This window comes from Halichoerus grypus, chromosome 13 (genome assembly GCF_964656455.1).
Source record: "Halichoerus grypus chromosome 13, mHalGry1.hap1.1, whole genome shotgun sequence".
Taxonomy (NCBI): Eukaryota; Metazoa; Chordata; class Mammalia; order Carnivora; family Phocidae; genus Halichoerus; species Halichoerus grypus.
This window is the reverse complement of record NC_135724.1, coordinates 17631512-17658553: the sequence shown is the minus strand read 5'-3', so window position 1 is coordinate 17658553 and position 27042 is coordinate 17631512. Positions and strand designations below refer to the sequence as shown.

Sequence of the window (27042 nt, the reverse complement as noted above, 5' to 3'; positions counted from 1 at the left end):
AAGTGGTGCCCACCAGCTTTTATTCTTGGAGAAGTCTCCTGAAGATCTCTGCCCCTCCAGTGCGTGTTTTGAGATTAGTAAATAAATCTTCCCGCGTACCCCAGGCGCTTTTCAAACCACTGCTTCTATGCTCTATCTCTGAGGGGTTGTTTGTTATGCTCTCTTTAAGGACAGGGACTGTTTCCTATCACCCTTGCCTTCCGGCTCTCCCAGATCCGGCCCCCTGATTTTTAAAGTTCCTGGTGTTAAGCCCCTCTGGTTCTCAAAGCCAGATGTTATGGGGATTTGTCTTCCCAGTGCAGGTCCTGTCTGGGGGGCCTGGTGTAGGTGTGTTCTCCCTGTGTGCTCCTGGTGTCCCTCCCACTTGTGATTAGTCACAGAGGTTGGTTTGGTTTCTGACCGTCTCTGCCCTTCCCACCCCTTTTGATGTAGCCCCCTTTCTATGGTTAACTCTGGAGAGCCATTCTGCCAGTCCTTGGGTCATTTTCTGGCTTAGTTACATGAATGCGGATGGTGTGTCTGTGGGACAAGGTGAGTTTAGAATCCTACTCCATCTTCCCTGTATCAGAGTGGTCCAGCTTCATTCTTTTGCATATGGCTGTCCAATTTTCCCAACACCATTTATTGAAGAGACTGTTCTTTCCCCATTGTATATTCTTGGCTCTTTTTTTTTTTTTAATTAATTGACCATATATGTGTGGGTTTATTTCTCTGTTTTGTTCCATTGATCTATGTGTCTGTTTTTATGCCAATACCATACTGTTTTGATTACTATAGCTTTGTAACATTATTGGAAATCAGAGAGTATGATTCCACTAGCTTTGTTTTTATTTCTCAAGATTGCTTTGGATATTCAGGCTCTTTTGTGGTTACATACAAATTTTAGGATTGTTTGTTCTGTTGCTGTGAAAAATACCATTGAAATTTTGATCAGGATTTCATTAAATATATAGATTGCTTTGGATAGTATGGACATTTAAACAATACTAATTTTTCCATTCCATGAGCACAGAATATCTTTCCATTTATTTGTGTCATCTTCAATTGCTTTTTTCAATGTTTTATAGTTTTTAGTGTACGTTAATTTTTTTTTTTAATTTTATTTTATTGTTACATTAATCACCATACATTACATCATTAGTTTTTGATGTAGGGTTCCATGATTCATTGTTTGTGTATAACACCCAGTGCTCCATTCAATATGTGCCCTCTTTAATACCCATCACCAGGCTAACCCATCCGCGCACCCCCCTCCCCTCTAAAACCCTCAGTTTGTTTCTCAGAGTCCATAGTCTCTCATGGTTCATCTCACCCTCCGATTTCCCCCTCTTCATTTTTCCCTTCCTACCATCATTTTTTTTTTCTTAACATATAATGTATTATTTGTTTCAGAGGTACAGGTCTGTGATTCATCAGTCTTAACACAATTCACAGCGCTCACCATAGCACATACCCTCCCCAGTGTCCATCACCTAGCTACCCCATCCCTCCCACCCCCCACCATTCCAGCAACCCTCAGTTCATTTCTTGAGATTAAGAATTCCTCGTATCAGTGAGGTCATATGATACATGTCTTTCTCTGATTGACTTACTTCACTTAGCATAATACCCTCTAGTTCTATCCACGTCATTGCAAATGGCAAGATTTCGGGGTTTTTTTGATGGCTGCATAATATTCCATTGTGTATATGTACCACATCTTCTTTATCCATTCATCTGTTGATGGACATCTTGGCTCTTTCCATAGTTTGGGCTATTGTGGACATTGCTGCTATAAACATTGGGGTGCACATAGTGTACGTTAAATTCATTCCTAGGTATTCTTTGTGATGCAGTTGTAAATACAATTGTTTTCTTAATTTTTCTTTCTACTACTTTGTTCTTAGTGTATAGAAATGCAACAGATTTTTCTATATTGATTTTGTATCCTGCAGCTTCAGAGTTTTTTAGTTTTAACAGTTTTTTTGATGGTGTCTTTAGGATTTTCTGTAATATCATGTCATCTGCAAATAGTTACAGTTTTACTTCTTCCTTTCTGATTTGGGTGCCTTTTATTTCTCTATCTTGCTTGATTTTTCTGGCTAGGATTTCTAATACTGTATTCAGTAAAGGTGGAGAGAGTGGGCATCCACGTTTTGTTCTTGATGTTAGAGGAAAACCTTTCAGCTTTTTCAGTACCACGTTAGCTGTGGGTTCATATATGGTTTTTATTATGTTGAGGTACATTTCCTCTATACCCACTTTGTTGAGAGTTTTTATCATAAATGGATGTTGAATTTTGTCAAATGCTTTCTTGTCATTTGTTGAGACGGTTGTATGATTTTCATCATTCATTTTGTTAATGTGCTGTGTTACATTGATTGATTTGTGGATGTTGTACCATCTTTGCATCCCTGGAATAAATCCCACTTGACCATAGTGTATGGTACTTTTAGTGTTCTTGAATTTTGTTTGCCTGTATTTTATTGAGGATTTTTGCATCTACGTTCTTCAAGTATATTGGCCTGTAATTTTCTTTTCTTGTAGTATATTCGTTTGGTTTGCTATAAGGGTAATGCTGGCGTCATAAAATGAATTTAGAAGTATTCTTCCTCTTCTGTTTTTTGGAAGAGTTTTAAAATGATTGGGATTATTCGGTAGAATTCACTAGTGAAGCTCTCCGGTCCTGGACTTTTGTTTGTTGGGAGGTTTTTGATTACTGCTTCAGTCTCCTTACTAGTAAATTGGTCTGTTTAGATTTTCTGTTTCTTCAGGATTAAATTTTGTAGGTTGTAGGTTTCAAGGAATTTATCCATTTCTTCTGGGTTGTTCAATTTGTTGGACTATAATTTTCATAGTACTCTGTTATGATCCTTTGTATTTCTGTGGTACCACTTTTTTCTTGGTGTGTCTAAAGATTTGTAAATTTTGTGTATCTTTTCAAAAACCAGCTTAGTTTCATTGACCTTTTACGGTTGCTTTTTTATTTTATTTTTAAGATTTATTTATTTCAGAGACAGAGAGAGAGAGTGAGAGCACTCAAGCACACAGAGGGAGAAGGGGAGGGGGAAGGAGAAGCAGACTCCCCGCTGAGCAGGGAGCCCAATGATGCGATGAGGGACTTGATCCCAGGGCCCTGGGATCGTGACCTGAGCCGAAGGCAGATGCTTTACTCACTGAGCCACCCAGGTGCCCTTTCTATTGCTTTTTTAGTCTTTATTTCATTTATATTAGCTTTGATCTTTGTTATTTTTTTTCTTCTACTAAGTTTGAGCTCTGTTCCTCTTTTTCTGGTTCTTTGGTGTGTAAAGTTAGGTGTTTTGTGGTTTTTTGTTTTTTTTTTTTTGAGATTTTTCTTGTTTCTTGAGGTAGGCATTTATTGTTCTGCACTTACCTCCTAGAACTGCTTTTGCTGCATCCCAGAAGTTTTGGTATATTGTATTATTTTCATTTGTCTCAAGGCACTTTTTATTTCTCTTTTGCTATTTGACTCATTGGTGGTTCAGTAGCATGTTGTATAGTGTGCACATATTTGTGAATTTTCCAGTTTTCTTCTTGTAATAGATTTCTCGTTTTATCCATTGTGATCAGAAAAGATGCTTGAGATGATTTAAATCTTCTTAAATTTATTAAGACTTGTTTTGTGGCCTAATATGTAATCTGTCCTGAATAATGTTCTTTGTGCAGTTGAGAAGAATGTTTATTCTGTTGTTTTTGGATGGAATGTTCTGTATATATTTGTTACATCCATCTGGTCTAATGGATTTTTTAGAGCCAGTGTTTCCTTATTGATTTTCCGTCTGGATGATCTATCCATTGATGAAACTGGGGTATTAAAGTACCGTAGTATTATTGTATTGCTGGTTATTTCTCTCATTATGTCTGCTAATATTTGCTTTATATATTTTTGCTATTATTTTTGGGTGCATAAATATTTACAAATGCTATATGCTCTTGGTGGGTGACCCTTTTATCATTATGTAATGATTTTCTTTGTCTCTTATTATAGCCCCTGTTTTAAAGTCTATATTGTCTGATGTCATTATAGTCACCCGGCTTTCTTTTGGTTTCCATTTGCACGGACTGTTTTTTTCTATCCCTTCACTTTCAGTCTGTGTGTGTCCTCATATGTGAAGTGAAGCTGTTGTAGGTAGCATATAGATGGGTCTTGTCTTTTATCCATTCAGCCACTCTGTGTCTTTTGATTAAATAATTTAGTTCTTTTACATTTTTAAAAAAGATTTTATTTGTCAGAAAGAGAGAGAGTACAAGCAGAGGGAGAAGCAAGCTCCCTGCTGAGCAAGGAGCTATGTGGAATTCGATCCCAGGACTCTGGGATCATGACCTGAGCACCGACCCCCAGGCTTCCCTAGTTCTTTTACATTTAAAGTAATTTTTGATATGTATGTACTTAATGTCATCTTGTTAATTGTTCTTTGGCAGTTTTGTAGTTCTTCTGTTCCTTTCTTTATTCCCTTATTCTCTTCCCTTGTGATTTGGTGATTTTCTGAAGTGGTATGCTTGATTCTCTTTCTCTGTATCCTTTGTGTATCGACTGGGTTTTTGCTTTGTGGTTACCATGAAGCTTACACATAACTTATAACAGTAATTTAATTTGATAACGACTTACACGTTTGAATACCTTCTAAAGCTCTACATTTTTAACTGCCCCCCCCACCAGTTTTATGTTTTTGTTCAGTTTAAGTCTTTTTATTTTGAGTATCCCTCATTAAATTATTATAGTTGCAGCTATTTTTACTACTTCTGTGCTTCAACTCTCATACAAGCTTTTTTTTTCATACAAGCTTTTTAAGCAATTAATCCACCACCTTTACATTAGATTCTGAATTTCACTATATTTTTACCTTCATTAGTGAGATTTATACTTTTGTGTTTTCCTGTTACTAATTAGCACCCTTCCATTTCAGCCTATAGAAGTCCCTTTAAGCTTTCTTCTAAGCCAGGGTAGTGGTGATGAACTCCTTTTTGCTTTTGCTTGTCTGGAAAACTCTTTATTGCTCCTTAAATTAAGAATGAAAACACTGCCAGGCGCTGTAGTCTTGGTTGAAAGTTTGGAAGGTTTTTTTTTTTTTTTCCAGCACTTTGAATACATCCTGACACTCCCTTCTAGTCTGCAAAGTTTCTCCTAAAAAATCTGCTGATTGTATTACGGGGGAAATCTCTTTTACATGGCAAATTGTTTTTCTCTTGATGTTTTTAAAATTCTTTCCTTGTCTTTAGCTTTTGACATTTTAATTATAATGTGTCTTGGTTTGAGTCTTTTCAGGTTCTTATTTGGAACTCTCAGGGCTTCCTGGATCTGGATGTCTGTTTCCTTCCCCAAGTTAGAGAAATTTTCAGCTATCTGTTTTTTCTTCAAATGAGTTTTCTGCCCCTTTCTCTTTTCTCCTTCTTCTGGAACCTTCTAATGCAAGTATTGGTCTGTTTGTTGTTTCCTAAGTCCTCTAAGCTATCTACTTTTTTACATTGTTTTTCGTTTTTTTTGTTTTTTTTTTGTTGTTGTTGCTCTGATTGGGTGAGTTCTACTGCCCTGTATTTGAGTTTACTCATCCTTTCTTCTTCTTCATCTAGTTTACTGTTGAACCCCTCTGGTTATTTTTCAGCTCATCGATTGTATTCCTTAGCTGTCCCATAGAGGAGGATCTAAGTCAACAACTAGATTCAGGCTGATTATAAGTCAGACCCCTCAGACAGCAGCTCTTAAACCATACAAATATATACAGTCCTGTAGGACTACAAGCATTAATCCCGCTGGCTACCTACGCTGGGCACCTTGGAAGTGTCTCCTGAGTGTCAGTCACAAAAATTGGGGTACCAGACAACTATATGAGCTCTTTCTGGGAGATAACAGCAATCTGAAGCAAGGCAGATAGAGTGTACAGGGTGGCATCTCCTGACTTCTGTCCCAGTACAGCATCTCAGAAGGTCCTTAGATGTATGTCAAACCAAAAGCCTGCCCCTCAGGCCAGAGCTCCAGGACAAGCAAATAGTCCTTTATCACAGAAAGCGCGGGGACTGGGGGGCAGGGGGGGTGTTAGCTCGTGTGTGTATTGTGTCCTGGAGTTTGTAGCAGGCCAAAGTCGGCCTCCCCACTTGTTACAGTCCTATGGGCTATAGGAATGCAGATCCTGCTGGCCACCAGAGCTAGGCAGTGAAGGGCCATCCGCTAGGTGGTGGTCACAGCAATCAGGTACCAGGCATAAAAACTGGTACCAGACCTGTGTACAAACTGCCCCCTGGGGATGCTGGCACTCTGGAGCGTGGCAGAAGGAGAACATAAAGCTAGCCCTCTGAGGTCTCTGGAACGGTTTACAGACGGCCCTCAGATGTGTGTTGGATCAGAAGTCTATACCTCAGACGTAGCTGTGGAAATTAACTCATAGGCCTCTTTCACAGAAAAACTCGGCTCCTCGGACTGTTGCCTCTTGCTGTGCTCTGGAAATGGTAGACAGTTAAAAACTCTTTCTCTATTGGTTACAGTCCTGTGTGACCCATGCTTGGCAATCTAGAGGTGTCACCTCATAGTACCTGCAAAAATCGGGGCACCAAATGAGGGTATAAACTCCTTTCTGGGAGACACGGACACGCTGGAGGGAGGCAGAGAAAGAGGGTAAACATGACGTCCACCAGCCTCCCTGCCCTGAGAGTCCTTCTAGATGGGTGCCAAACCGGAGGCCTGCCCTCAGGCCGACGCTGCAGGACAAGCACATAGTCCTTTATCACAGACAGACTGGGCGTGTATTTCAGTCTGCCAGCTGTGCAGTACCCCGGTAGCCGGCCGAGAACTTGTCTCTCCAGTTGTTAGAGTCCTGTGGGTCCCCGGAATGTAGGCCCTGCCGGCCTCTAGAGCCAGGCGATCAAAGGGCATCCACTGGGTGGGCACTTGCAAAAACTGGGGCACCAGGTGTAAAAATGGTGCCAGATGCATGTAAAAGCTCCCCTCTGGGAGATACTGGTACGCTGGAGCACAACGGGGGGACGGCATGAAGATGGTACCTAGATTAAAAAGTCTCCACTGGCCGCCATCCTTGGAGAGTACCCCAGCAAGCCCCCAGATGTGCGTTAAATAAGATGTCTGCCTCTCAGGCCAATGCTTTAAGAGCAGTAAGCCTGTTTGATGTCAAGTCTGGCTACTTCTGCACTGGGCTCTGGCGTGCAGGGGAGGCCAGGGGCCCTGTTAGGGGCCCTGAGCCCGTTCTGAGCCATTTCTCAGTTTGCACACTAGCCTTTTGGGCCTCATGGATGCAAACCCTGCTGGCTTTCAAAGCTCTAAGTTTTAGGGGCTTATTTCTCAGGGGTAGGTCTTAAAAGTTGGGCTTCCCGATATGGGGTTCAAACCCTTCACTCCTCATGAGGAGCTCTGGCTTTTGAATGCTGAAGGTGGGGTTTTCAGCAAGATTGCATCTCTGCCTTGCCTGCCCACCTCAGTGTGGGTGGTTTGCCCCATGTTACGAGTCCCTCAGCTTTTGTTTTTGTTTTCAGAGGAAATCATTCCATATGGAGCTGTGGATCTGGTGTGTCCATGGGAGGAGGTGAGTTCAGGATCTGCTTATGTCTCCATCTTGAACTGGCCTTATTCCTTTTTATGGCTAAATTATATTCCATTATATGGATATCCCCCATTTTGTGTATCCACTCAGCTGTGGATGGACATTTAGGTTGTTTCTGCCTTTTGGCTGTTGTGAACATTCATGTACAAGTATTTGAGTACCTGTTTTCAAGGTTTTGCAGTGTATATATGTATTCACTTCAGAGAATTGCTATTTATATGGTAATTCTGTTTACCTTCTAGAGGAACTGCCAAACTGTTTCAGCAGCGGGTGCAGCATTTTACATTCCCACCAGCAGTGGATGAGGGTTCCAGTTTCTCCACAGGGTCCTTGCTAACACTTATTTCCCCACCCCACCCCCTTTTTTAAAGTAGGCTCTAGGCCCAATATGGGGCTTGAACTCAAAATCCTGAGATCAAGAGTCCTACGCTCTACTGACTGAGCCAGCCAGGTGCCCTTCCTTTTTTATTTATAGTCATCCTGGTGGGTGTGAAGTGGTATCTCATTGTGGTTTTGATTTGCATTTCCCTGATGACTAACGTTGTTAAGGGTTTTTTTTTTTTTAATGTATTTATTTGACAGAGAGCGACACAGCGAGGACGTTTTATATACTTTTTGGCACTTATAGATCTTCAAAGAAATGTCAATTTAAGTCAAGAAATCATTTTTACAGTGTTTTCTGACGGGCCTTTTTGTAATTATAAATGCACCAGAAGTTTTATTGTAGCCATAACTTTCTAGCAGATTCTGACGGGACTCTTCGAAGCTGTCTTATAATTTTCCCAAGTTTCATTCACATCACATGAAGGCAACAACTGCTAAAATAGAGTACATTGGGGTGTTTTGGTTTTGCTATCACATTGGAGTCCCGTAAGAACCTTTAGGTGGTGCTCTTTGATTAAAAACATATATTCCTCAACCAATTTAAATACAGTAGGACATCCTGGGGGGAAAGTGCCCCCCCTTTTAAGGGACCATATCCCAGGTCTGCTCAGAACTTTTTCTCCTACAATTTCTCTTGAAGAGTCTAATCTATCCCGTGTCCTTTCACCTCATTTCCAAAGGATTGCTCTGACATAGACATGAAGTTCTGCTCCACAAGCCAACTGTCAATTGTGGAATAGCAAAGAGGGGGGTCCCCATTTCCCACCTTAGAAAGCACCACCAGGCTGATACTCTCTCATCTGCTGGCAGTTGTGCCTCCTAAACAAGTCCCCCGCTGATGTCCTACAGAGAGCCTCCATCTCTGGGGCACAGTTCTGGGGCACCTGGGTGGCTCGGTCAGTTAGGCATCCAGCTCTGGATGTCAGCTCAGGTCCTGATGTCAGGGTCCTGTGATAGAGCCCTCCCTGGGGCTCTGCGCTGAGTCTGCAACTTACACCCATGCTCTCTCTCAAAAAAAGTCTGTGGCATAGTCATATTTCCTTAGTGGGGGTCACAGCTTCACATACTGTCCAGGAGCTGCCAGCCTGTCCTGCATTTGGCTCATCATACTCCGTCCTCCCCCAGCCTCACGCCTCAGGTCCCCCTTCTCATCTGCTCTCTTGCCCTTCAACATCCTAATTTCCCTTTGATCACTTACTCACTTCCCAGCCCCTGCTTTGGTCAAAGGTTACCTTTGCTTTTATTATACCTTCAGAATTGAGGTCATTTTTAAAAATTGTGCCTTATCTAAGTATCCAAAGATGCACCCTCCCTGGACACAATTGCCCTTGCCAACTATAAATCCATACCCTCCAGACTTTTAAAGTCTAATGGCCTTTTCTCACTCACTTCTCCCCTAATACTTAGTACCCTGCCCCCAACTTTTATTTCTCACCACAAGAGGACCCCTGTGTTCCTTTAGAAACCTTGCAGGCCTTAGCTGCTTCTGTCATATACCCTACTTAGAAGATACTTTCCAAAGATTTTACTAAAGCATTTATTTTTTAAACAAAAATATACATTAAATCTCAGATTTACAGAATATAGAAATAATTTATCCAAAGCAGTTTGCATTTTAAAATTGTTAATATTGCACCCAACAGTGTAAGTCTTTGACACATTTGCATTGTCGACCTTTCCCACAATTTATAAAACAGGAGAGAAAACTGAGAATTATACAAGCAAACTTTGCTTTACCAAAAAAAAGAAAACAATTTAGGTTTTTTTATTTACAAGATAAAGTTGTAAACTTCCAGAAATTTACTTCCATAGGATAAAGAGCCATACATTCTTTTATCACACCTAGAATATGAACTATATACATGTTGTGATTTTCTTATAGGAAATTCAAAGGGACAGATATTGTGAACATTCACAGCCTAATGGTAAAGAACAGAATTATTGAAAACACTTCTGTATCTTCACTAGAACATGAAAACTAGAGTGTGAAAAACACAGAATGAGAAAAGCCTCTAGAAAAATAACTTTTGCCTCTTTGAGGATAGTTTCCATTTTTGAGTCTTAGAAATGTGGCTGCCAACAGCCTTTTCTCTGTAGACATAAGGCAAGTGAAAATGTGAGGCCTCTGTTCAGGTCTCTTATAAAATACATATAGGCAGGCATAGTGTTTGCTTTTCAAAAGAAAGCTTTACCAAAAAATCACAATTTATCACTTATGTCCTTAGTTTTTAAGAACTTTTTTTTTTTAAAGCCCATAAATATTTAAACACATCTTTTAAAAATGAAAGTAGGGAAGGAAGTGGCTAAAATAATACGCAAAGTAAGAGTAAACGTACATGATGCACACTTTTAACCTGGCAGTAAACTGAGCAGATGGAAGGCCTGTACTTATGAAATGTGAAGTGATTTTCCTTGAACTATTAAACCAATATAAGGAGAAGAGAAAACCACGCAGCTCATTATCAACTCTGGAAAAAGTCTTTGGACCGCTTTGCTTCCAGGTGATGAACATCCATGAATTTTTTTGTCCTTGCCATTATAAATACAAGATCTTTGTTAAAAAGTTAGCCTATGGGGAAGAAAGCAACCTCTGGAAAATTCGTGTTGAAGAGCCCAGACAGGATGATCTAAATGTGATTTTATAATGAGTACCCTTTGAATTGAAATATAAGACATTTCCTAATTCTGTTGTCCTAGATGGAGACTGGATTAACACGTTCCCTTTGGATCCTGATGAACACGAGCAGTTGAGTAATAGGACTTTTGGGAAGGTATTCTTCGCTATGCGGTAGTCCAGCAGCCCAAGGAGCTTGTGATGAAGGTTGTGGTCTTTAACATCCTCGTGACAAATTCAGTTTTTCCTGAGAGCCTTTCGTAAAAAAATAGACATCTGTACGAGTGTGACTGTTGCGGCAGGTGCGTCAGCTGGCCACGGTGCGCCGGTATTCGGCCGTGCCGTCGGCTATGACGGCGTCCAGGGGAGAGCGCTTCTTCCGGATGCTGCGCCCGGAGGAGATGAGGTCGGCGTAGCCGCGCTGGTGCGAGAAGGCGTAGGCCGAGCGCCGCGAAGACACGCCCCGGCGGAACACGCGCTGCCGCCGCTTCCACTGCTCCTCGGCTTTCAACCGCTTGCGGTGCTTCTGAATCTGCAGGACCGGAGAGAGGGGGCCGGCTGACGAGGACCTCGCAGGTGTGTGAGGGCGGAGGAGGACGGGACAGGGGAGCTGGGCGGGCGCTCCCATGGACGGGGGACCTAGTCCAGGCTGTCCCGGGGAGGCGGCATTGCCGGCCTCCTTTTATAGATGAGGCAGCCCAGAGAGGTTATGGAGCACTCCCGAGGTCTCCAAACCAGAAAACGGGAGCCGACATTCCCACGTTCTTTCCCACTGACAAGTCAGACTGGGACAGGTTCAAGGGAAAACCCTTGTTGCTCGTGCATCTTCTTGTCAGTGGAAAAGGGCGATCTAGGGGATGCTGAAGGTTGCCTGCCCAGCATCCTCTCTCCTTCCTATGAAGACGGAGTTTACTCAAGTACCCCTTTCCTGCATATAGCCACATCCCTCCTGAGGTGTGGACAGCGCTCCCAGGACCAGGACCAGGGGACTTGCCTTGCTCAGCACCGGCCAGGTGACCTGGTCTGGCTCCAGAGGCCTGCGAGAAGTGGGCAGGGCCCTCCCATGCCCAGTTCCCGGGCTCCTAAGGGAAAGCGCCTGGCCTCCCCTGGATAGTGATGTGTCAGGAGATGCCTAGATCTGCAGTAGCCAACCCCCAGCTCCAAGCTGAAGCTATAATGAGGATAGCAGAGGGGAGCGATGGAAAGAACCCCAGTCTTTTTTTTGACAGACATTAAGGTGCTCCGTCACCTTAGATGACTTAAGGTGCTCAGTCACCGAAGCCCGCTAATCAGTATGCGAGCTGAAGTGATACATTATTTGAACAACTTGTAGCCCAAGAGGATCCTGCCAAAAGAGGTGGCATTTTTCTTTAAATGAAGAAAAACGCCAACTCTTTGCAGGGGAAAATGTTAATATTATAATTGTTAAATTGAGGGGATGGGGGTTCATTATACTACTCTCCCTTTGATAATGTTTAAAATAAAAAGCACACAAACAAAAATCCCAGTCCCACAGGACTTATTTGCAAGATGGAGTTAAACAGAAGTAGTAGTAAAAAACGTTCATACCAAACTTGCCATGGATTTAGAATTTTTCAGGAAAGCTGCTTTGGGGACAGGCTTTGCTTTCTGTGAGGGGCACTCAGAATGAGGAGAATACTATTTTTCTCTGTACCTTATCACTTTCTGATGGCCAGATGGTCATTGACAAGAACCGTATGGCAACGACGGGCAGCAGGCACACTGCAACAGTCAGGATGATGGTCAACCAAATGTATGGCTGCCTCAGGGCATTTGATGCTGTGCCTGTAAAAACACGGAGAATGAATCCCAGGGGTCCTTCGTCCTAAGGGCAGAGTGAATATTCCTTAAGCCTTAAATGATTATCTATGGTAAAGTTTCACAGATTGGCCTCCCCAAAACATCCCATCACTGCTGAAGGAATGAACATTTTAAAATAGGACTAAACAAAGCAAAATGAGGAAGGCAAATGTACATCATTGAACAACTAAATAAGGAAAAAAGAGTTTGTTGACATTGCATTAGGTAAACATGCAAAGTTAGGCAATCTGTACTTCTACATTTTTCCAGGAATTTACTTTCCAATTTATAGTTTTAGTTTGAAACTCCAAATAACAGTAGCAACTCGCACCACCATTAGTATGACAGACCTTATGCTAGGTGTTTTATACAGGTCATGCCATTTAATTACCTCTGAGGGATGAAGAGTATCCTCCTTGCCACACATGGAAATCGAGTTGTGGAGAAGTAAAAAGATTTCCCAGGGTAACAGAACTAGCTCTGGCAACTCCTGAATTAAACCCCCTATCCATCTGTATAGAGCCTCGCTTTTTCCGCTGCATCTGGCAGTTAGTTTATGTCAGAGAACATAATAATTCATACAACCCGGCCATCATATATAACTACCCAATTTTAAAATATTTATAATTAACATCCCCTAAAGCCAAATCTATCACAGTATTCTCTGTACTTACACTATAAGTTTATAAAAGTAGTGACCTTTATTTTTTAAATGTGTTTTTACACTGCTAAATAAAAACACTCCCTTTGGGAATATTCTAAGTAACTGGGTACTAAGTAAGTTTTTTAAAACAGAGTCAGTAAAAATAATCATCAAAAAAATGAACTCAATTCCAAGGGTTACCATAGCAACTGTCTTTTTACAACTGGCCATAAAAAAAACAAAAAAAACAAAAAAAACAAACTAATCTTTTACACGGAAACTAGTTTATGGGGACTTTTTTCCCCCATTGTGAATCCAAGCTACTCTATTTAATAAACTAAGAAATTTGTAAATTCCAATTCATGATATTTTAAAATTTATAATATGAAATAGTTCAAATTCATTCTAGCATTTGTCCTATTTTATACAGCTGTAAACTATTTCTAAACTATTTCTGTTTAAGTTTACTAATTGCTCTGCATACATTTTTCTAACAATGTGGCAAGTTTTCCATTTTTGAGTTCTAAAATTTCATCATACGGGACTCATACCTTGATTAGCTAGTCTTCTTATTAGGTCTTTGAATTATTTCCATTTTTAAAAAACAATTAGAATTGCGGTGGTATAATCTTTGTACAAATTGACTTTTCCAAAAACTGGTATGTTTTATCTTTAGGTATTTTCTCCAAGTGGAAATCCTGGGTCCAAATGTGTGAGAAGTTTTATAGTTTGTTATATATTTCCAGATAGTGCTTTGGAAACATTATATTATCATGCTACCAGCAATACGTCTAAACTCAATTTCCCAGCAACCCACCAATATTAGATTTGGGGGAGGGGGGTCCCGTCTAACTGAACAGATGCACAATTATATCAAAGTTTTTAATTTTGCTTTCTTCCTGTTACATTACCACACTTCCAGCCCAGCCATCATTCAGGTGCCAGTCAGGACATTAATTTTCATTAGCAATAACTTACTTTGTGTTTTTACTTAGAAGTTATGTCAGAATCTAAACTAGTAACATTTTTCTATACCTTTATTTTTGGAATTTAGAAAATACCAACCTGTAAATTGAAATGCAGATGGAAAGAGAACATGTATTCCAGCACTATGAAAGTCAAACATTATGCCAAAATAAAGTGCAATGCTTCCAAAAATTGAAAAAGCATTCACAAAAGTCCAATAAGAAGTATCCAAGCCAATCTGTAAAACCAGAGAAAAACAAAGCATTCATTTTGGGGAGTTACCAAGAAATAAAGGATCTAGATTCTGAAAATAGAATGCAACAATTTAGGCATGATTTGGCTTGAATACTAAACAATCAGGAACTATCCTTGGCTCAGGCGAGAAGTAGGAAATGTGCTCAGTGTAAGGGGTGAAGATAACAGTCATATTTTGTAAAGCGGCCGAGGCTCAGCGGGAGGGAGAGTGGGGGCCAGGTGGATGCGCACACTGGTCTATATTCAGAAACACAGGTAACTGACAGATACTGAAAACAGTTGACAGAAGCCATGTACCTGGAAATTGACGGTTATTATAAGAGCAGAAGCAATGGTCACAGCAAAAGATTGGTAGTCTGAAGGTGCCTCTCCATCCTGTCCCACAGTTTGCAGATAAGCTCCCAGAGGTATGAAGAAGAGGATCATCGATGTTAAAATTCCATGCACCAGGCTCACAAAGAACTTCTTATAGTTGAATAGTAAGTCTCTTTGTCCTACTACGTACAACCCAGGGAAGCGGAGGCTCAGTTTGTCACTCACATCCTTGAGGGTAAAAACACAATTAGTTGTGTACCATCCAGGATCAAAGAACTCTGAGATCCATTCCAATTTATCTCTCACAGAGAGTTTCAGCTTAGTTTTAGGAAGGCAAAAACCCAACAAGGTAAGTCCTGAATGCTTTCAGTGTGCAGAGAGCAATCCCTTTACTTTAGTCCACCATTATTTGCTATTTAATTAAGAGAGGGACTAGGGAGAGATCTATTACTTTGCTGCTCATAGAAGGAAAGCAAATAGTAATGTCAAAAAAAAAAAAAAAAAAATGTAGGGAGACTATTTTTACCTCCTGGGGGAATATATTCTAATTTTTTTGGAAAGTATTTTCACATATGAGTTGATGGGTTAATTCCAAATTATTCTTTTTATTCATTAAAGCACTTTCTCTAAGAATTGCTCCTAGATAGAATGTGGACTAATCTGGGAATTCAGCACATACGTTTAGAGAAATATTAAAATAACTTTAAAGTTATTATTATAGAGACATACTATACTGTCAGGTGTCTTAACAAGAAACTCTTAGTGTCCAAAAGGAAGATGATAAACTCTCTTGTCCATGAATTCATCGCAGGCACAGAAATCCTCTTTTGTCACTATAATACGGGAGGTGCAGCGGTTACTGCGGCCGCCTAACAACAGCACAGTAATAGGGTTTTCTCAGGAAGAAATTAAAACCAAAAGAATGCACTGAAATATTTGCTTTTAACTCCTCAAACAGGTGCCCAGTGTGTCCTGAAGTGTCCCGTCAGCCCGGGGCTCCTACCTGGTCAAGCAGCCCCATGAGGAGCACGGGCAGGCTGGAGTACAGCACGTTGTAGAGCGTGATGAACCAGTCTTCGTACGCAGTCTGTGAGGAGATTAGAGTCGCCGTGTCACAAACCAAGACCCACTGCCCGCCTAGCCAACATGCATGCATCTCCCTCGGAGCGGGGAGGGCCCCAGGCTGGGTGCACCTTCTGCCGGAGGAAACACCCCTCGTCTGCATCTGCCCAGGCTGTGAGCTGGGTTCAGTGGAATGGGCAGAATCAGAGACCGTTCCACAGAAACAAACCTTCCTTCTAACAAAAATGGGAGAATATACACCAAAACCTTTTTTGGAAAAGGAGTCCATTCTGTGTGAATAATGCTGGAAAATACATTGGTGCTGATCCTTTTTATATCCCTTTATTAATGAATTAGAAGACATAAAACCGAAACTGGTTCAAAAAGCACATAAGGTATCATTCAAATGTTCTTTTACTTTGCAAGTCTCACATTTCCATTTAAACATCTGTGAGGCAGAATTTGAATATGAAAAATGTGCTTCTGAAAGGGGTAAGCAGGGCTGTGCACACAGCAGTCCGCAGGGTGGCCGAGAGGAGACGGGCTCCCTCATCCCCACCAGCTCTACACGGGCCTGCACGGGAGCAGAAGGAAGGCCCTCGCTGTGCTCAGGGCTGCTCCGGGCCCTCGGCTTCTCAGGCTCTTCTGATGCCATCTGTCTGTGGCAGTGGCATCAGAAGTTTGGACAACCACAAGCACTGACTTAGGTTCATTTTCACTAATGATATTTTTCTGCTGTATCACCATTTCAACATGCTCTATATGTCCCCCACTGCCATTTCAGCACAAACAAAAACAGAAATCAACAGGTTAAATCAGTCATCCAAAATTTACATAATCCCTTTAGCCTTGGTCATAATATCATTTTCTATGTTCGACGATGAATAATTTGTTACCACTATTCTTAATGGCAAGGTGACTTAGGATAAAAAATCTAGGGTGAAGGCAAAGTCACATAACAAAAGCCAGTAGGTCAGGAACAAATCCCAACTTTTTAAAGGCAAAATAAAGTATTTTTAAAGCACCAGAAACCTTTTAGAAAAGTCATCTATAATCTCAATCTGTGCCTCAACTATTAAGAGATAGAGCATCAAAACTGCAAGTATGGAGGGGAAGTGTTTTTCTCAGAAGTAGAGTTTTATTTATATAAGACTTCTGCTCATCAGGTAATAATAAATTATTCTCTTACCTGTGCAGAGTACCCATTGAAGAAGGAGTACCAGAAATGAACCAAAGTAAATGCAAAGTTTTTATAAAAGAAGTATCGTAGGAACTTGCACATCCTTATGTAAGACCACCGGCCATGTACCAACAACAGTCTCTGCAAGTATCTGAACTGGGCAAAGGAGTAGTCACTTGACATGACAGCTTGCATGCCTTCTTGTCCACTTATTCCAACACCAATGTGGGCAGCTGTGGGACAGAGGGAGAAGATATGTGAATCGTAAGCTAATTTTAAGGCGAAATATTGAAGTGATAAAAATGCTTCCACAGCAAAACAAAGAAACACATTCATGGAACAATATATGTGAAAACTCTCGCTCACCAGCCCCAGCCCAGCTTCTGAACTCAATGTCAGAGATACAAGTTGCTCAAAAGAGCACATGCTGGGGCCTCCAAAAGGTATTTGTGGAAGGATCTCAGGTGGGTGGTGAATTCCATTTGGATTATCTGCCCAGCTGATAGGCCACCCTTCCCACCCATGGGGTTAATCCAAGGAGTCTATGCGGACTGTGCATTCCTGCCTCCCTGGCCACAGCTGAGTCAGCTGCTATTGGCAGATACTACAAATTGGCCCTCCCAACTTTCATTCCACCCTTGTTCTACTGGAAAGGTGGGAAAGCACATAAAAACCTTACATTGCTCAGACTCCCTTGCACTAGGTTCTGTTGGTGAATTGGGTTTCATTGTTAGGAGCCACTTGAAGTTTCCGGAAGTAGAAGTGAACTGGGGCCCAGCACCCCTTCCCTTTTTGGCATTTCTGCAGCAGAGTTCATATCCTCTCCCCAGCTGCCTGGATGCTGATAGACAAAAGCTCAACTGAAAAGCCCTTCACAGGAGTCTCAAAGCTAGAAGCTCCTCTGGTGAGTGACTAAGATGTTAGAGACTCAGGCTAGCACCTACTTTCTTCAGCCCATCCAGAGCTTTCATGAGCACCTCGTCCCCTGTATTAATCACTTCCTGCTTAAAGTAAAGTACCCAACGGGGTCTGTATCTTGTACTAACTGACTGAAAACCCAAGCTGGGGCAATCAGTGTCTGTCTCACATTTTGGAATTAAGATTCGGGCATGTTTGTGTTTGGAATTTTAACCTATACATTCTTGAGTTGTGGGACAGATATATTTTTTTTCTCAGGGGTTCTGAGGGGCAGAGAAGTAAAGTCATCTAGAAAGAGGGAGAAACCAGAAGCTGGGGTCCTGGTGCAGCTCCAGGTCCTGGTTCTAGCATCTTCCTGAGGCGTGGCTTCTTGGGAGGCACAAAACATCTTTCTTTTTTTTTTTTTTTTTAATTTGGGAGAGCAGGAGTGGAGGGGAGAGGCAGAGGGAGAAGCAGATTCCCCGCTGAGCAGGGAGCCCAACACGGGACTTGATCCCAGAACCCTGGGATCACAACCTGAGCTAAAGGCAGACACTTAACCAACTGAGCCCCCCAGGTGTCCCCATCTTTATATCTTTTAAAATAAATATCTTTTTGTCTTAAGCTTGCTTTAGTTCTCTAATATTTGCAATCAAAAGTATTTTAACTAAGATAATATTAAACTTTCAGCATTTAATCATGGCCCACCATGACCTTAAGAGGCAGAATTTTTTTGCCGGGGAAGGTTCCAGAATGGATAAAAATGAAAGTCACAATTTTATCCGTCCTTCCAATAGTCATTTAGTCACAGTTTCAACTTCTAGAATTACAAATTTTATCTAGGTCTTAAGAGGCATGGAAGTAAAGACGTTCTGACATCAGAGAATATGTGCTGGAGAACACAATGTATTATTACTTAGACCCGGAGAATGACTGCCAGCTCAGCAGGGTTTCCAACTAAAAGAAGCTTCCAAAATCCTGCCATAGTGGCAGAATACTAGGTCTGGCAAATTCAAAGCGACATAGTGACTTGGCCAAACCTATGTTTTTAGCAACACTTTGCAATTCTAAAAAATAGAATAAATTGCATGCCTCAGTCAATATTTACGATTTCTTTCAAAACACATAAATAATTCTTATGACTAGTCATGGTTGCCAAACTGCTCTTTCCTACCAAACCGTGGCCTTCTTTCCTGAACAAGCAACAAAGGGAAATGTGGAGATTCTCTTGGAGCCAAGAAGGAAGAACCCCTGCCACAAGCCCTGATGTCCAGCCCAGCGTTTTTGCCGAGCACACCAAGGACAGTATGTGAAATGAACACTGCTACAGCTCACAGGGGATTCGAAGCAACTGAAGAGATGTACTTTATAAGGCCACGCTTTTTTTCCCCCTATAATCTAAATATAGACACCTGGATTTTCCTGAAGCTTCAAAAATGTGGTTTCAGATGGCTCACTGGCAGGCTCCTTCACAGTTACTTAACAAACCCATCATGTCCTCATGCTTTTCTGCCTGTCTCCCCTCTCATGCTGCTTGTTCATTCTTAGGGTGTTAGGCCAACGAAAAACACCCACCAGCCAGCAGACACCTTCAGGCCCAAGAGAGGGAGAGAGGGCAGGCAGCCCGTGAGAGCCCTTGGGTCCTTGCTAGCAGCAAAAACATGGCGGGTTGCAACTCCCTCCACTTCTACTGGGCTACATTACTCAACGTGGAACATGCTAACAAATGGCCAGATTTTTGGATACTTAAATTTCACTGTACTTCTTTATAAACAAACATAATTTCTGCATATTGTTTTTTATGCAAATGAAAGTGATGCCAGTTTTTCTAAAGTACAAAAAAGTACTATCAATACTTGGATAAAGCTACTGACTTCCAAGGAGACCTGAGTTTCTTTGATTTTCATCCCAAATGGATGCTCCCTATTATATATAAAAGTATCTGCCATATAACAGAACTTAATAAAATTCTTAGGACATACAAGGTTACTTATGTTGAATTTTTGTGATCCCTTTTATTATCTATTATTGGTAAGCTCAGAGGAACAAAAAAATTTTCAAGTCTAAGTCACATAGTCAAATGGTACATCTGCAAGGTAACCTCCCTCTCCAACATCTAGAAGTCTGCATTGTAGCTTTATAAAAATAATGTTTGAGTTACTTGCCTTTTTGGCACAGCTATTTATGTTAAGGGTACACAGTGGCAAATGAACTAGAACTGGCTGTAGGGGAAAGAAATTGGTATCATTTGGAGCAAGAAATGCCAGTCCTATGGTAGGGTGAACACATGCAGAGCACACTGGAGAGGAATTAAACGGGCAGTGGTCACAGACATACACATGATAAAGAAGCAAGAAGACATACGTAATATAGCTGACTCCTGCTGAGGAAGATAAAGTTGGAATATTCTTAGTATAGATCAAGGAGGAGGAGGAAGAGACTCTAAGAAAAGAAAAAGACACGAATTACAAAATAGGCTGAATTAAGTCTAGTTATACATTATGCAGTTAAGGTACCCAGCATAACAGGACATGTGTGGTCATGTAACAAACGGTTTATCTTAATATCACAAAACTGGAGGTGACACCAAAGATAATATTCTTGTTTTCAGATGAGAAAGCTTTATGAAAGCCTAAGCAATGACATTTGGGAAGACTACCCCACAAAACATCCCTTCTCTGGCAATTCTGGTGGCATTGGCTGTGGGTGAGACTCACTTTTGATCATGTTTACATCATTGGCCCCATCTCCGATCGCCAGCGTGATGGCCTTCTTGTACCTCTTCACCAGGTCCACCACCATTGCCTTCTGCTTGGGGGTGACCCGGCAGCAGATGACTGCACTGCACTCACAGGCCAGGTCTACAAAGTTCTTCTGTTGCTGCTCTTTCCTAGCTTCCAGACACCTCTTACTCTGCGTCCGCATGCGTCGTTCTTCTTCTGTCCTTGGGAACTTCAGCTTCAGAATCTTACTTCTCTTAGTCTTTTTCTCCAGAAGAATTTCATTCTGTGAAATCAGAGGATTACAACCATTTTAGTTTTTATATCAAGAGTACCATTCCCCAGACCTTAGCCAGGTGAGGGATGGTTCTTGGGTTATATCATGGATGATAGTGTTCCGATTATAAAACCTATTTACTATAAAAATGTACAAAGAAGGGCGCCTGGGTGGCTCAGTCGTTAAGCGTCTGCCTTCGGCTCAGGTCATGATCCCAGGGTCCTGGGATCGAGGCCCACATCGGGCTCCCTGCTCCGCGGAAGCCTGCTTCTCCCTCTCCCATTCCCCCTGCTTGTGTTCCCTCTCTCACTGTGTCTCTCTGTCAAATAAATAAATAAAATCTCAAAAAAAAAAAAAAGTACAAAGAAGAAAATTAAAATTGTCTATTGATTGTTAAACCAGGGATATTACCAGTCTGATATAATTCCTTTCATAGATCACATTAAGTCTCAAACTTGGGAAATTGCCCATTCATTTGTAGGCTAAAAGATTTTTAGGTTGACAGTTAATATGGGAAACCATCTAAAATCATTCCACAATGAACTGCTTTAGTTTAAGCCAAAGGCACACAGTAATGATACGCACCAACCAAGAACCAGTGATTATTAAGGCACGGTTTTCACCAGGTGGAAAAAAAGTTTCATGCACTGGGGGTACAAATTTTGCATAGACTCCACCTCTATTCCTCTGGTTTTCCATCCTTGTGTGAAGAAGAGCACTGGGGGAAAAGAAATTTAAGTGTTTAAGAGTAAAAGACTATAAACAGGCCCTTGACTGTGAGGTACTTTTGATATATAATCTTTTTTAATTGTAGTTAAAAAACACATAAAATTTATCATCTTAACTAAGTGTACAGTTCAGTAGTAGTAAGTATATTCACATTGCTTTGTAACCAATCTCCAGAACATTTTCGTCTTTCAAAACTGAAACTCTATGCCAATTAAATAACTCCCCGTTTCCCCCTTCCCCTGGTCCCTGGTCACTACTACTTTATTTTTTGTTTCTATGAATTTGACCACTCTAGATAACTCCTGTAAGTGGAATCACAGAGTATTAGTTTTTTTGCGATTGGCCTATTTCACTGTCCTCAAGGTTCATTCCTATTGTAGCGCATGTCAGAATTTCCTTCCTCTTCAATAATATTTCCATTGTATGGCTATACTACATTTTGTTTATTCATTCATCCATCAGTGGACATTTGGATTGCTTCCACTTCTTGGCTACTGTAAATAGCTGCTATGTACATGGGTGTGAAAATCTCTGAGTTCTGGCTTTCAATTTTTTGGGACATATATCCACAAGTGGGATTGCTAGATCATATGGTAATTCTATTTTTAATTTTTTTGAGGAACCACCATACTGTTTTCCATAGTAGCTGCACCATTTTATTTCCTACCAACAGTGCACAAGGGTCCCAGTTTTCACATGCTTGCCCACACTTGTTACTTTGTTTTTTGATTTGTTTTGTTTTGTTTTTAGGTTTTGTTGTCATTGTTGTTGTTGTTTTGATAGGAGCCATCCTGAAAGCGTATGAGGCGATATCTTATTCTGGCTTTAATTTACATCTCCCTAATGTTTAGTGATGTTGAGCATCATTTCATATGCTTCTTGGCCATTGGTATATCCTCTTTGGAGAAAAGTCTATTCAAGTCCTTTGCCCATTTTTAAATCAGATGACATAATCTCATTAAGTCTTAATTCCTCCCCCATGGGGCACCATTATTTGCCAAAGACAGCTAAAAGAAGATACAGTTGAAAATGTGCTCACGAGCAACAGAAGGAAGGCAATCTTTATCTGAATTTTGATACCTGGAGTGAACCCCTGGTGTATTACAAACAGTGGCTACTATTTGGCAAAAGGGAGCTTACTCCCACAAAAAGTTATGTTTGCTTTTGAGAATTTCTCACTGCTTTATATAAACAAATAATTGAGAAGACCGCATATAATGCATTCATGTGATAGAAAAATGAGTTATGGAATTTTGGAGTGGAAGGGTCCATAAAGATCTCATCCAAACTCTTCATGTTACAAAGGAGGAAATCTCATCCAAGGGAGATGAGGTGATTGACCTGGACCAAACTGATAGGAAAATGGCAATGAAAACTCAGGTCTCCTTATTCTCAGTCCAGAGCCTTCCTTGTGACACACACTGCCACGGTTCTCCACCTTAGCACTACTGGTGTCTTGGGGCCAGGTACTTCTTTGTTGTATGTGGCTGTCCGTTGTATTGTAGGATGTTTAGCAGCATCCCTGGCCTCTACCTACTAGAAGCCAGTAGTGCCCCGCCTCCCCTATTACGACAACTAAAGGTGTCTCCAGACGTTGCCAGATGTTCCCTGGAAGGCAAAATCACCCCCAGTTGAGAACCAGTGCACTAGAGGATTAGGTATCTATTATTCTTTTTCTACATTAATTGCTCATTTTCAAGTTGAAATTAAGGAGTGATCAAGACAAATCACTGGAAGAGAAAAAATATGAAGTTACCCATTCAAACCATGCTATAGGAATCATCCATCTACAAAGACAGATGAATTCAGCCCTCTGGAAAGGTAAACCTAGCTAAGAGCATGATCATAAAATTTGCTACGTGCATAAATTTTACCTTCTAATTTAGCTCAGGGCCCAATTTTCAACACTTTAGAGAGAGAGAGACCAGAACTCTATTAAGGCCCCCATCTATAAGAAATAAAACCATCTGGCAATTAGCCAAATCACTTGAAACCAAGAAACTACTTAAGTAAACATATTAGTATTTATTTGTCTATTGCTATTTTTTAAAAGCTAAAAGCACAGAGAGACATGGTTTATGCAGTCAACCAGAACTGATTTAGAGGTTAGAGCTACTGATTTTGTCTAATTTAGCCAAATGCCTAATATACTGGAACAACTTGCAAAAGTTCTGTCACCATCATTAGAAGACTAACAACAACCATCAACTCCCTCATCATCTTATCACTTCTCGGCCTTCTGGCTAAGCTCAAGCGTAACCCCCTCATCGTCTTGCCAGACTAAGCAAGTATGTGTGTTCACAGCTTCTGCCCTTTTGACAGCCTGGGGGAGGTGTCGTAAGGAAAAGACTTGAGGAATAAATAAAACTGTCAAGATAGCACAGCCCAAGAGCTTGTGCAAAACACTCCCGCTTTTTAATAGGACAAGGCTCTTCCTTACACATTTCCAGGTCTGCTGTGACTCGGGGCTCTCGAGTATTTCAGGAGAAGCTATGCGTTGAAATATCCTGCCCCACCCAGACAAGTCTAGAGGTGCATCCCACCCAAATGTCTCCTTCCAAGCAAAATTGTGGGGTTCTTTCCTTCTATATTTCTTCCAAAATTATAATTCTTAGAAAAGGCAGCTCACGGAGAGAATTCAGATTAATTGGCTAGTGACGTCTTGATCTCACTTTTTTTTTTTTTTGGTCAGCTGGCAAGCACTGAGAACTCCCCAAGGAATGGAGAGAAATGGCCCCTGAAAGAGTAAATAAAGGCCCCAAGCTCCCGTAACACTAAAATCTGCTCAAAATAAGATCAAATCATGATAACTTGGAACTACGTGGGGTCTCTTGCTTCATTTAAATGTGCGGAAAACTGTTTGAGGGGACAGTCTAAGCTCCCATTTCTCTGCATCTGCCATGTCTACTGGCTCTACTTTCGCCTTTACTTACTTTATATCTTCCCCATAGCAGACAGTGGTGTCTTCAGTCAGAAGTTCACAGGCAAATCCTATATTTTCAGCAGTTTCTACAACAGAAAAAAAAAATTAAGTGTTCCTACTGATGAATGACTGACTTTAGCTAGTAATGAGCATTTTTTTCCAAGTCATGAAATAGGCAGGTTCAAGCCAATATGCTCTTTTTTCTGTAGCAATGTATAGAAATCACATAACGGGGGAGGGGAAGCCCATTTTCTGTGATAAAATAAGTGAAGTCAAAGCCTGGTTTGAGATGTTTTCGATTACAAAAAGTTCCATATTATCAGATACATGAACTGGTCATTTAATAAATCAGTGTTCACTGAAATACTAAGCACAGTTGGTTCCTGTGGTTTAATCATTTTGTTATAGGGAAAAAAAAAAGATAACTATTTCCATAAAGCCTCACATGGGGGGCCCTTACTGGAGATTTTTTTCCCCCTTTTTCCATTACCACCCATTGTTATTTGTTTAAGGTCAGGACTTCCCTTAGCTTATCAGAGTGTGTAACCCATTAACCATGTCAGGGTAAGAGAAATGATCTGATTTTCCGCAGAGGCTTGTGGAGTACGGTAGCAATGCCAAACAACTTGAGGAGCTCTAAACTTAAAAATTAAGATCATCCCTTGGGTATAAAATTTTAATTACAGTTTTCAAGCAATAAAATGGACCAGAAAACAGAAGTTGTTGATCAGCATTCTGTATTGTTCCATTCTGCGCGCAACAAATGGCAAAGTGCTGGGGGGGACAGAAGGGACAAAAGGGATGGTCCTTTCACGAGAGGAGCCCACATCTGGCTGGGGAGATAAGACTGATCACAGTCAGCATGGTATGACCAGAAGCTCAATGACGAGACATAAACTCTGCTACTGAGGGGGTTTCCGGAAGGATGCTGTCTGCAAGAAGTGGGATAATGGAGAAGGTCTTCTTAAAGAAAGCGTCTCTGTCTCAAAGAAATGGACAGTATTTGTGCAGGATGGAAAGCCTGAGAAAGTCATCTTGGGCAAGGGAAATAGGAGCTATGAATATTTAATGAATTAACAGATAGCGCTTCCCTGAAAATTGAATTACCCTTTTTGTCTCCAGTGAGCACCCAGATCTTAATGTCAGCCTTTGCGAGTTTTGAAATGGTTTCTGGGACTCCATCCTGGAGCTTGTCTTCAATTGCTGTCGCTCCCAATAGCTGGAATGTACATAAAAAAAAAAAAAAAAAAAGGAATTAGCAAGTAAGCTCAAAATGTTCTGTAATTGCAGTTTGCCAACCTGTAAACAGAAGAAGGGCTAATTATACAGCCCAGTTGGTGCTCCACTGGGGCCGCTGGCCAGCAATGACAGGGAAGGCTGCTGCGTCTCACACTCACCAAAAACCAAAACATTCAAAAACTTTTTTCTTAAAGTAGTTTACCAAGATAAAAATGTAAGTACAAAATTAAGGACATTAAAAACATACTTTCATTGTATACCTACTGCTTCACACACGGACACAAGCCACTTCCTTTCACTAAAGGTCGATACCAGCTATTTGTTGAACATATCCTTCTAATCTAAACTCTACAAGCAGTAAGTACTAAATTTTGAGAAATTTCACTTATAAACGGTATATTTTTCTTGTTTCAAGGTTTTGCAAAATAAAAATCATTTCAGTGATTCTCAAAATGTAATAAATATGTGGTTTGTTATCATGTAAAAATCATAATGCATTTTAATGAGTGATATAAAAATAATAGAATCAGATCAGAATCTCAATGTTTTCTGTCTTTTGGTTTCTCATAATGGCAATTTCTATTTTGCTTGCTGAACAAAAGAAACTCAAATGACCTAGTTCCATTGTACCAATTTGAAACGCTAAAGTTAGAATTATCTTTCAAGCATGAGATTAAAAATATAACAAAACTTAATAAAACTTCCAATTCTGTTTAGAATATCAAATTATGAAGGTTAAAACTCACAATTAAGTCTTTTTCAATCTCTTCATACACTTTATCCAGAGCTTCATCCCGGTTGGTGGAGACTAAACTGGCAGCCATAAACTTTTTATTCCATTCTTCATATTCTTTTTCTTCAATTTCCTTGTAGCAAAGGCACAGAGTTCTAAGAGTCTCACTTGCAAAGATCTATTTAAAAGATAATCCATCCAACAAACAATAGTTAATTTTATGTAATTCAAGATCGAGTTTGAAATCTTTGAAGTAATACAGTAAGAATTTAAAAAGAGGTCATGAAAGATAATGAATTCTGAATAAATACATTCTGTAGACGAGATTAAACAAATACTTTGTTTTTCTAAGTATTCAAGTATTCTCCGATCCTATTTGTAGTTCCCAAATTAGTTAAAGAGAAAAGTATACATTTCTTCTAAATCACGTCACTGGAGTGAAGAAAACTTTTTCTCATAATGACTCAGAAAATAACAGACAAGGGAGCTGCCTTGGGGTGTAATGATATCGTAAACACAGACCTGACAATTTTATAACTTGTTCCCACAAACTGTTACGAGCCCAATCAGCTATGAACTCTCAACCAAGCATTATTTCCTCAAGCCAATTCTGAAATACCCGAGCCACTGTTAAAGCTGATATAAAACATTTAAATGAAAAGGAGTGTCTGGAAAATTTAATCATGGTGAACACATTTAAGCTATTTTAAATAGCTAAAGTATGAGCCAGTAAA

At 40.6% G+C, this 27042-nt stretch overlaps 1 protein-coding gene and 1 long non-coding RNA gene across 7 annotated transcripts in view; one reads left to right on the top strand and one right to left on the bottom strand.

The window, feature by feature from the left end:
• Positions 1-19671, top strand: part of LOC144379838 (uncharacterized) — a 47789-nt gene extending 28118 nt beyond the window's left edge. For 5 of the 6 annotated variants that reach the window (XR_013443292.1, XR_013443290.1, XR_013443289.1 and 2 more), the window contains 5 exons: positions 7483-7532; positions 10632-11124; positions 14620-14712; positions 15507-16005; positions 16808-19671. This is a non-coding gene — a long non-coding RNA (uncharacterized LOC144379838). The remainder of the gene's footprint in view (positions 1-7482; positions 7533-10631; positions 11125-14619; positions 14713-15506; positions 16006-16807) is intronic. The other variant, XR_013443291.1, reaches the window with a different exon arrangement.
• Positions 9454-27042, bottom strand: part of ATP8B1 (ATPase phospholipid transporting 8B1) — a 121327-nt gene continuing 103738 nt past the window's right edge. The window contains exons 18-28 of the mRNA XM_036097509.2: positions 26322-26486; positions 25444-25555; positions 24347-24422; positions 21270-21402; positions 20405-20693; positions 16800-17023; positions 15552-15635; positions 14531-14776; positions 14078-14216; positions 12224-12354; positions 9454-11080 (exon numbers count right to left, since the gene is read on the bottom strand). Coding sequence (XP_035953402.2) covers positions 10856-11080; positions 12224-12354; positions 14078-14216; positions 14531-14776; positions 15552-15635; positions 16800-17023; positions 20405-20693; positions 21270-21402; positions 24347-24422; positions 25444-25555; positions 26322-26486 — 1824 coding nt within the window. The 3' untranslated portion in view covers positions 9454-10855. The remainder of the gene's footprint in view (positions 11081-12223; positions 12355-14077; positions 14217-14530; positions 14777-15551; positions 15636-16799; positions 17024-20404; positions 20694-21269; positions 21403-24346; positions 24423-25443; positions 25556-26321; positions 26487-27042) is intronic.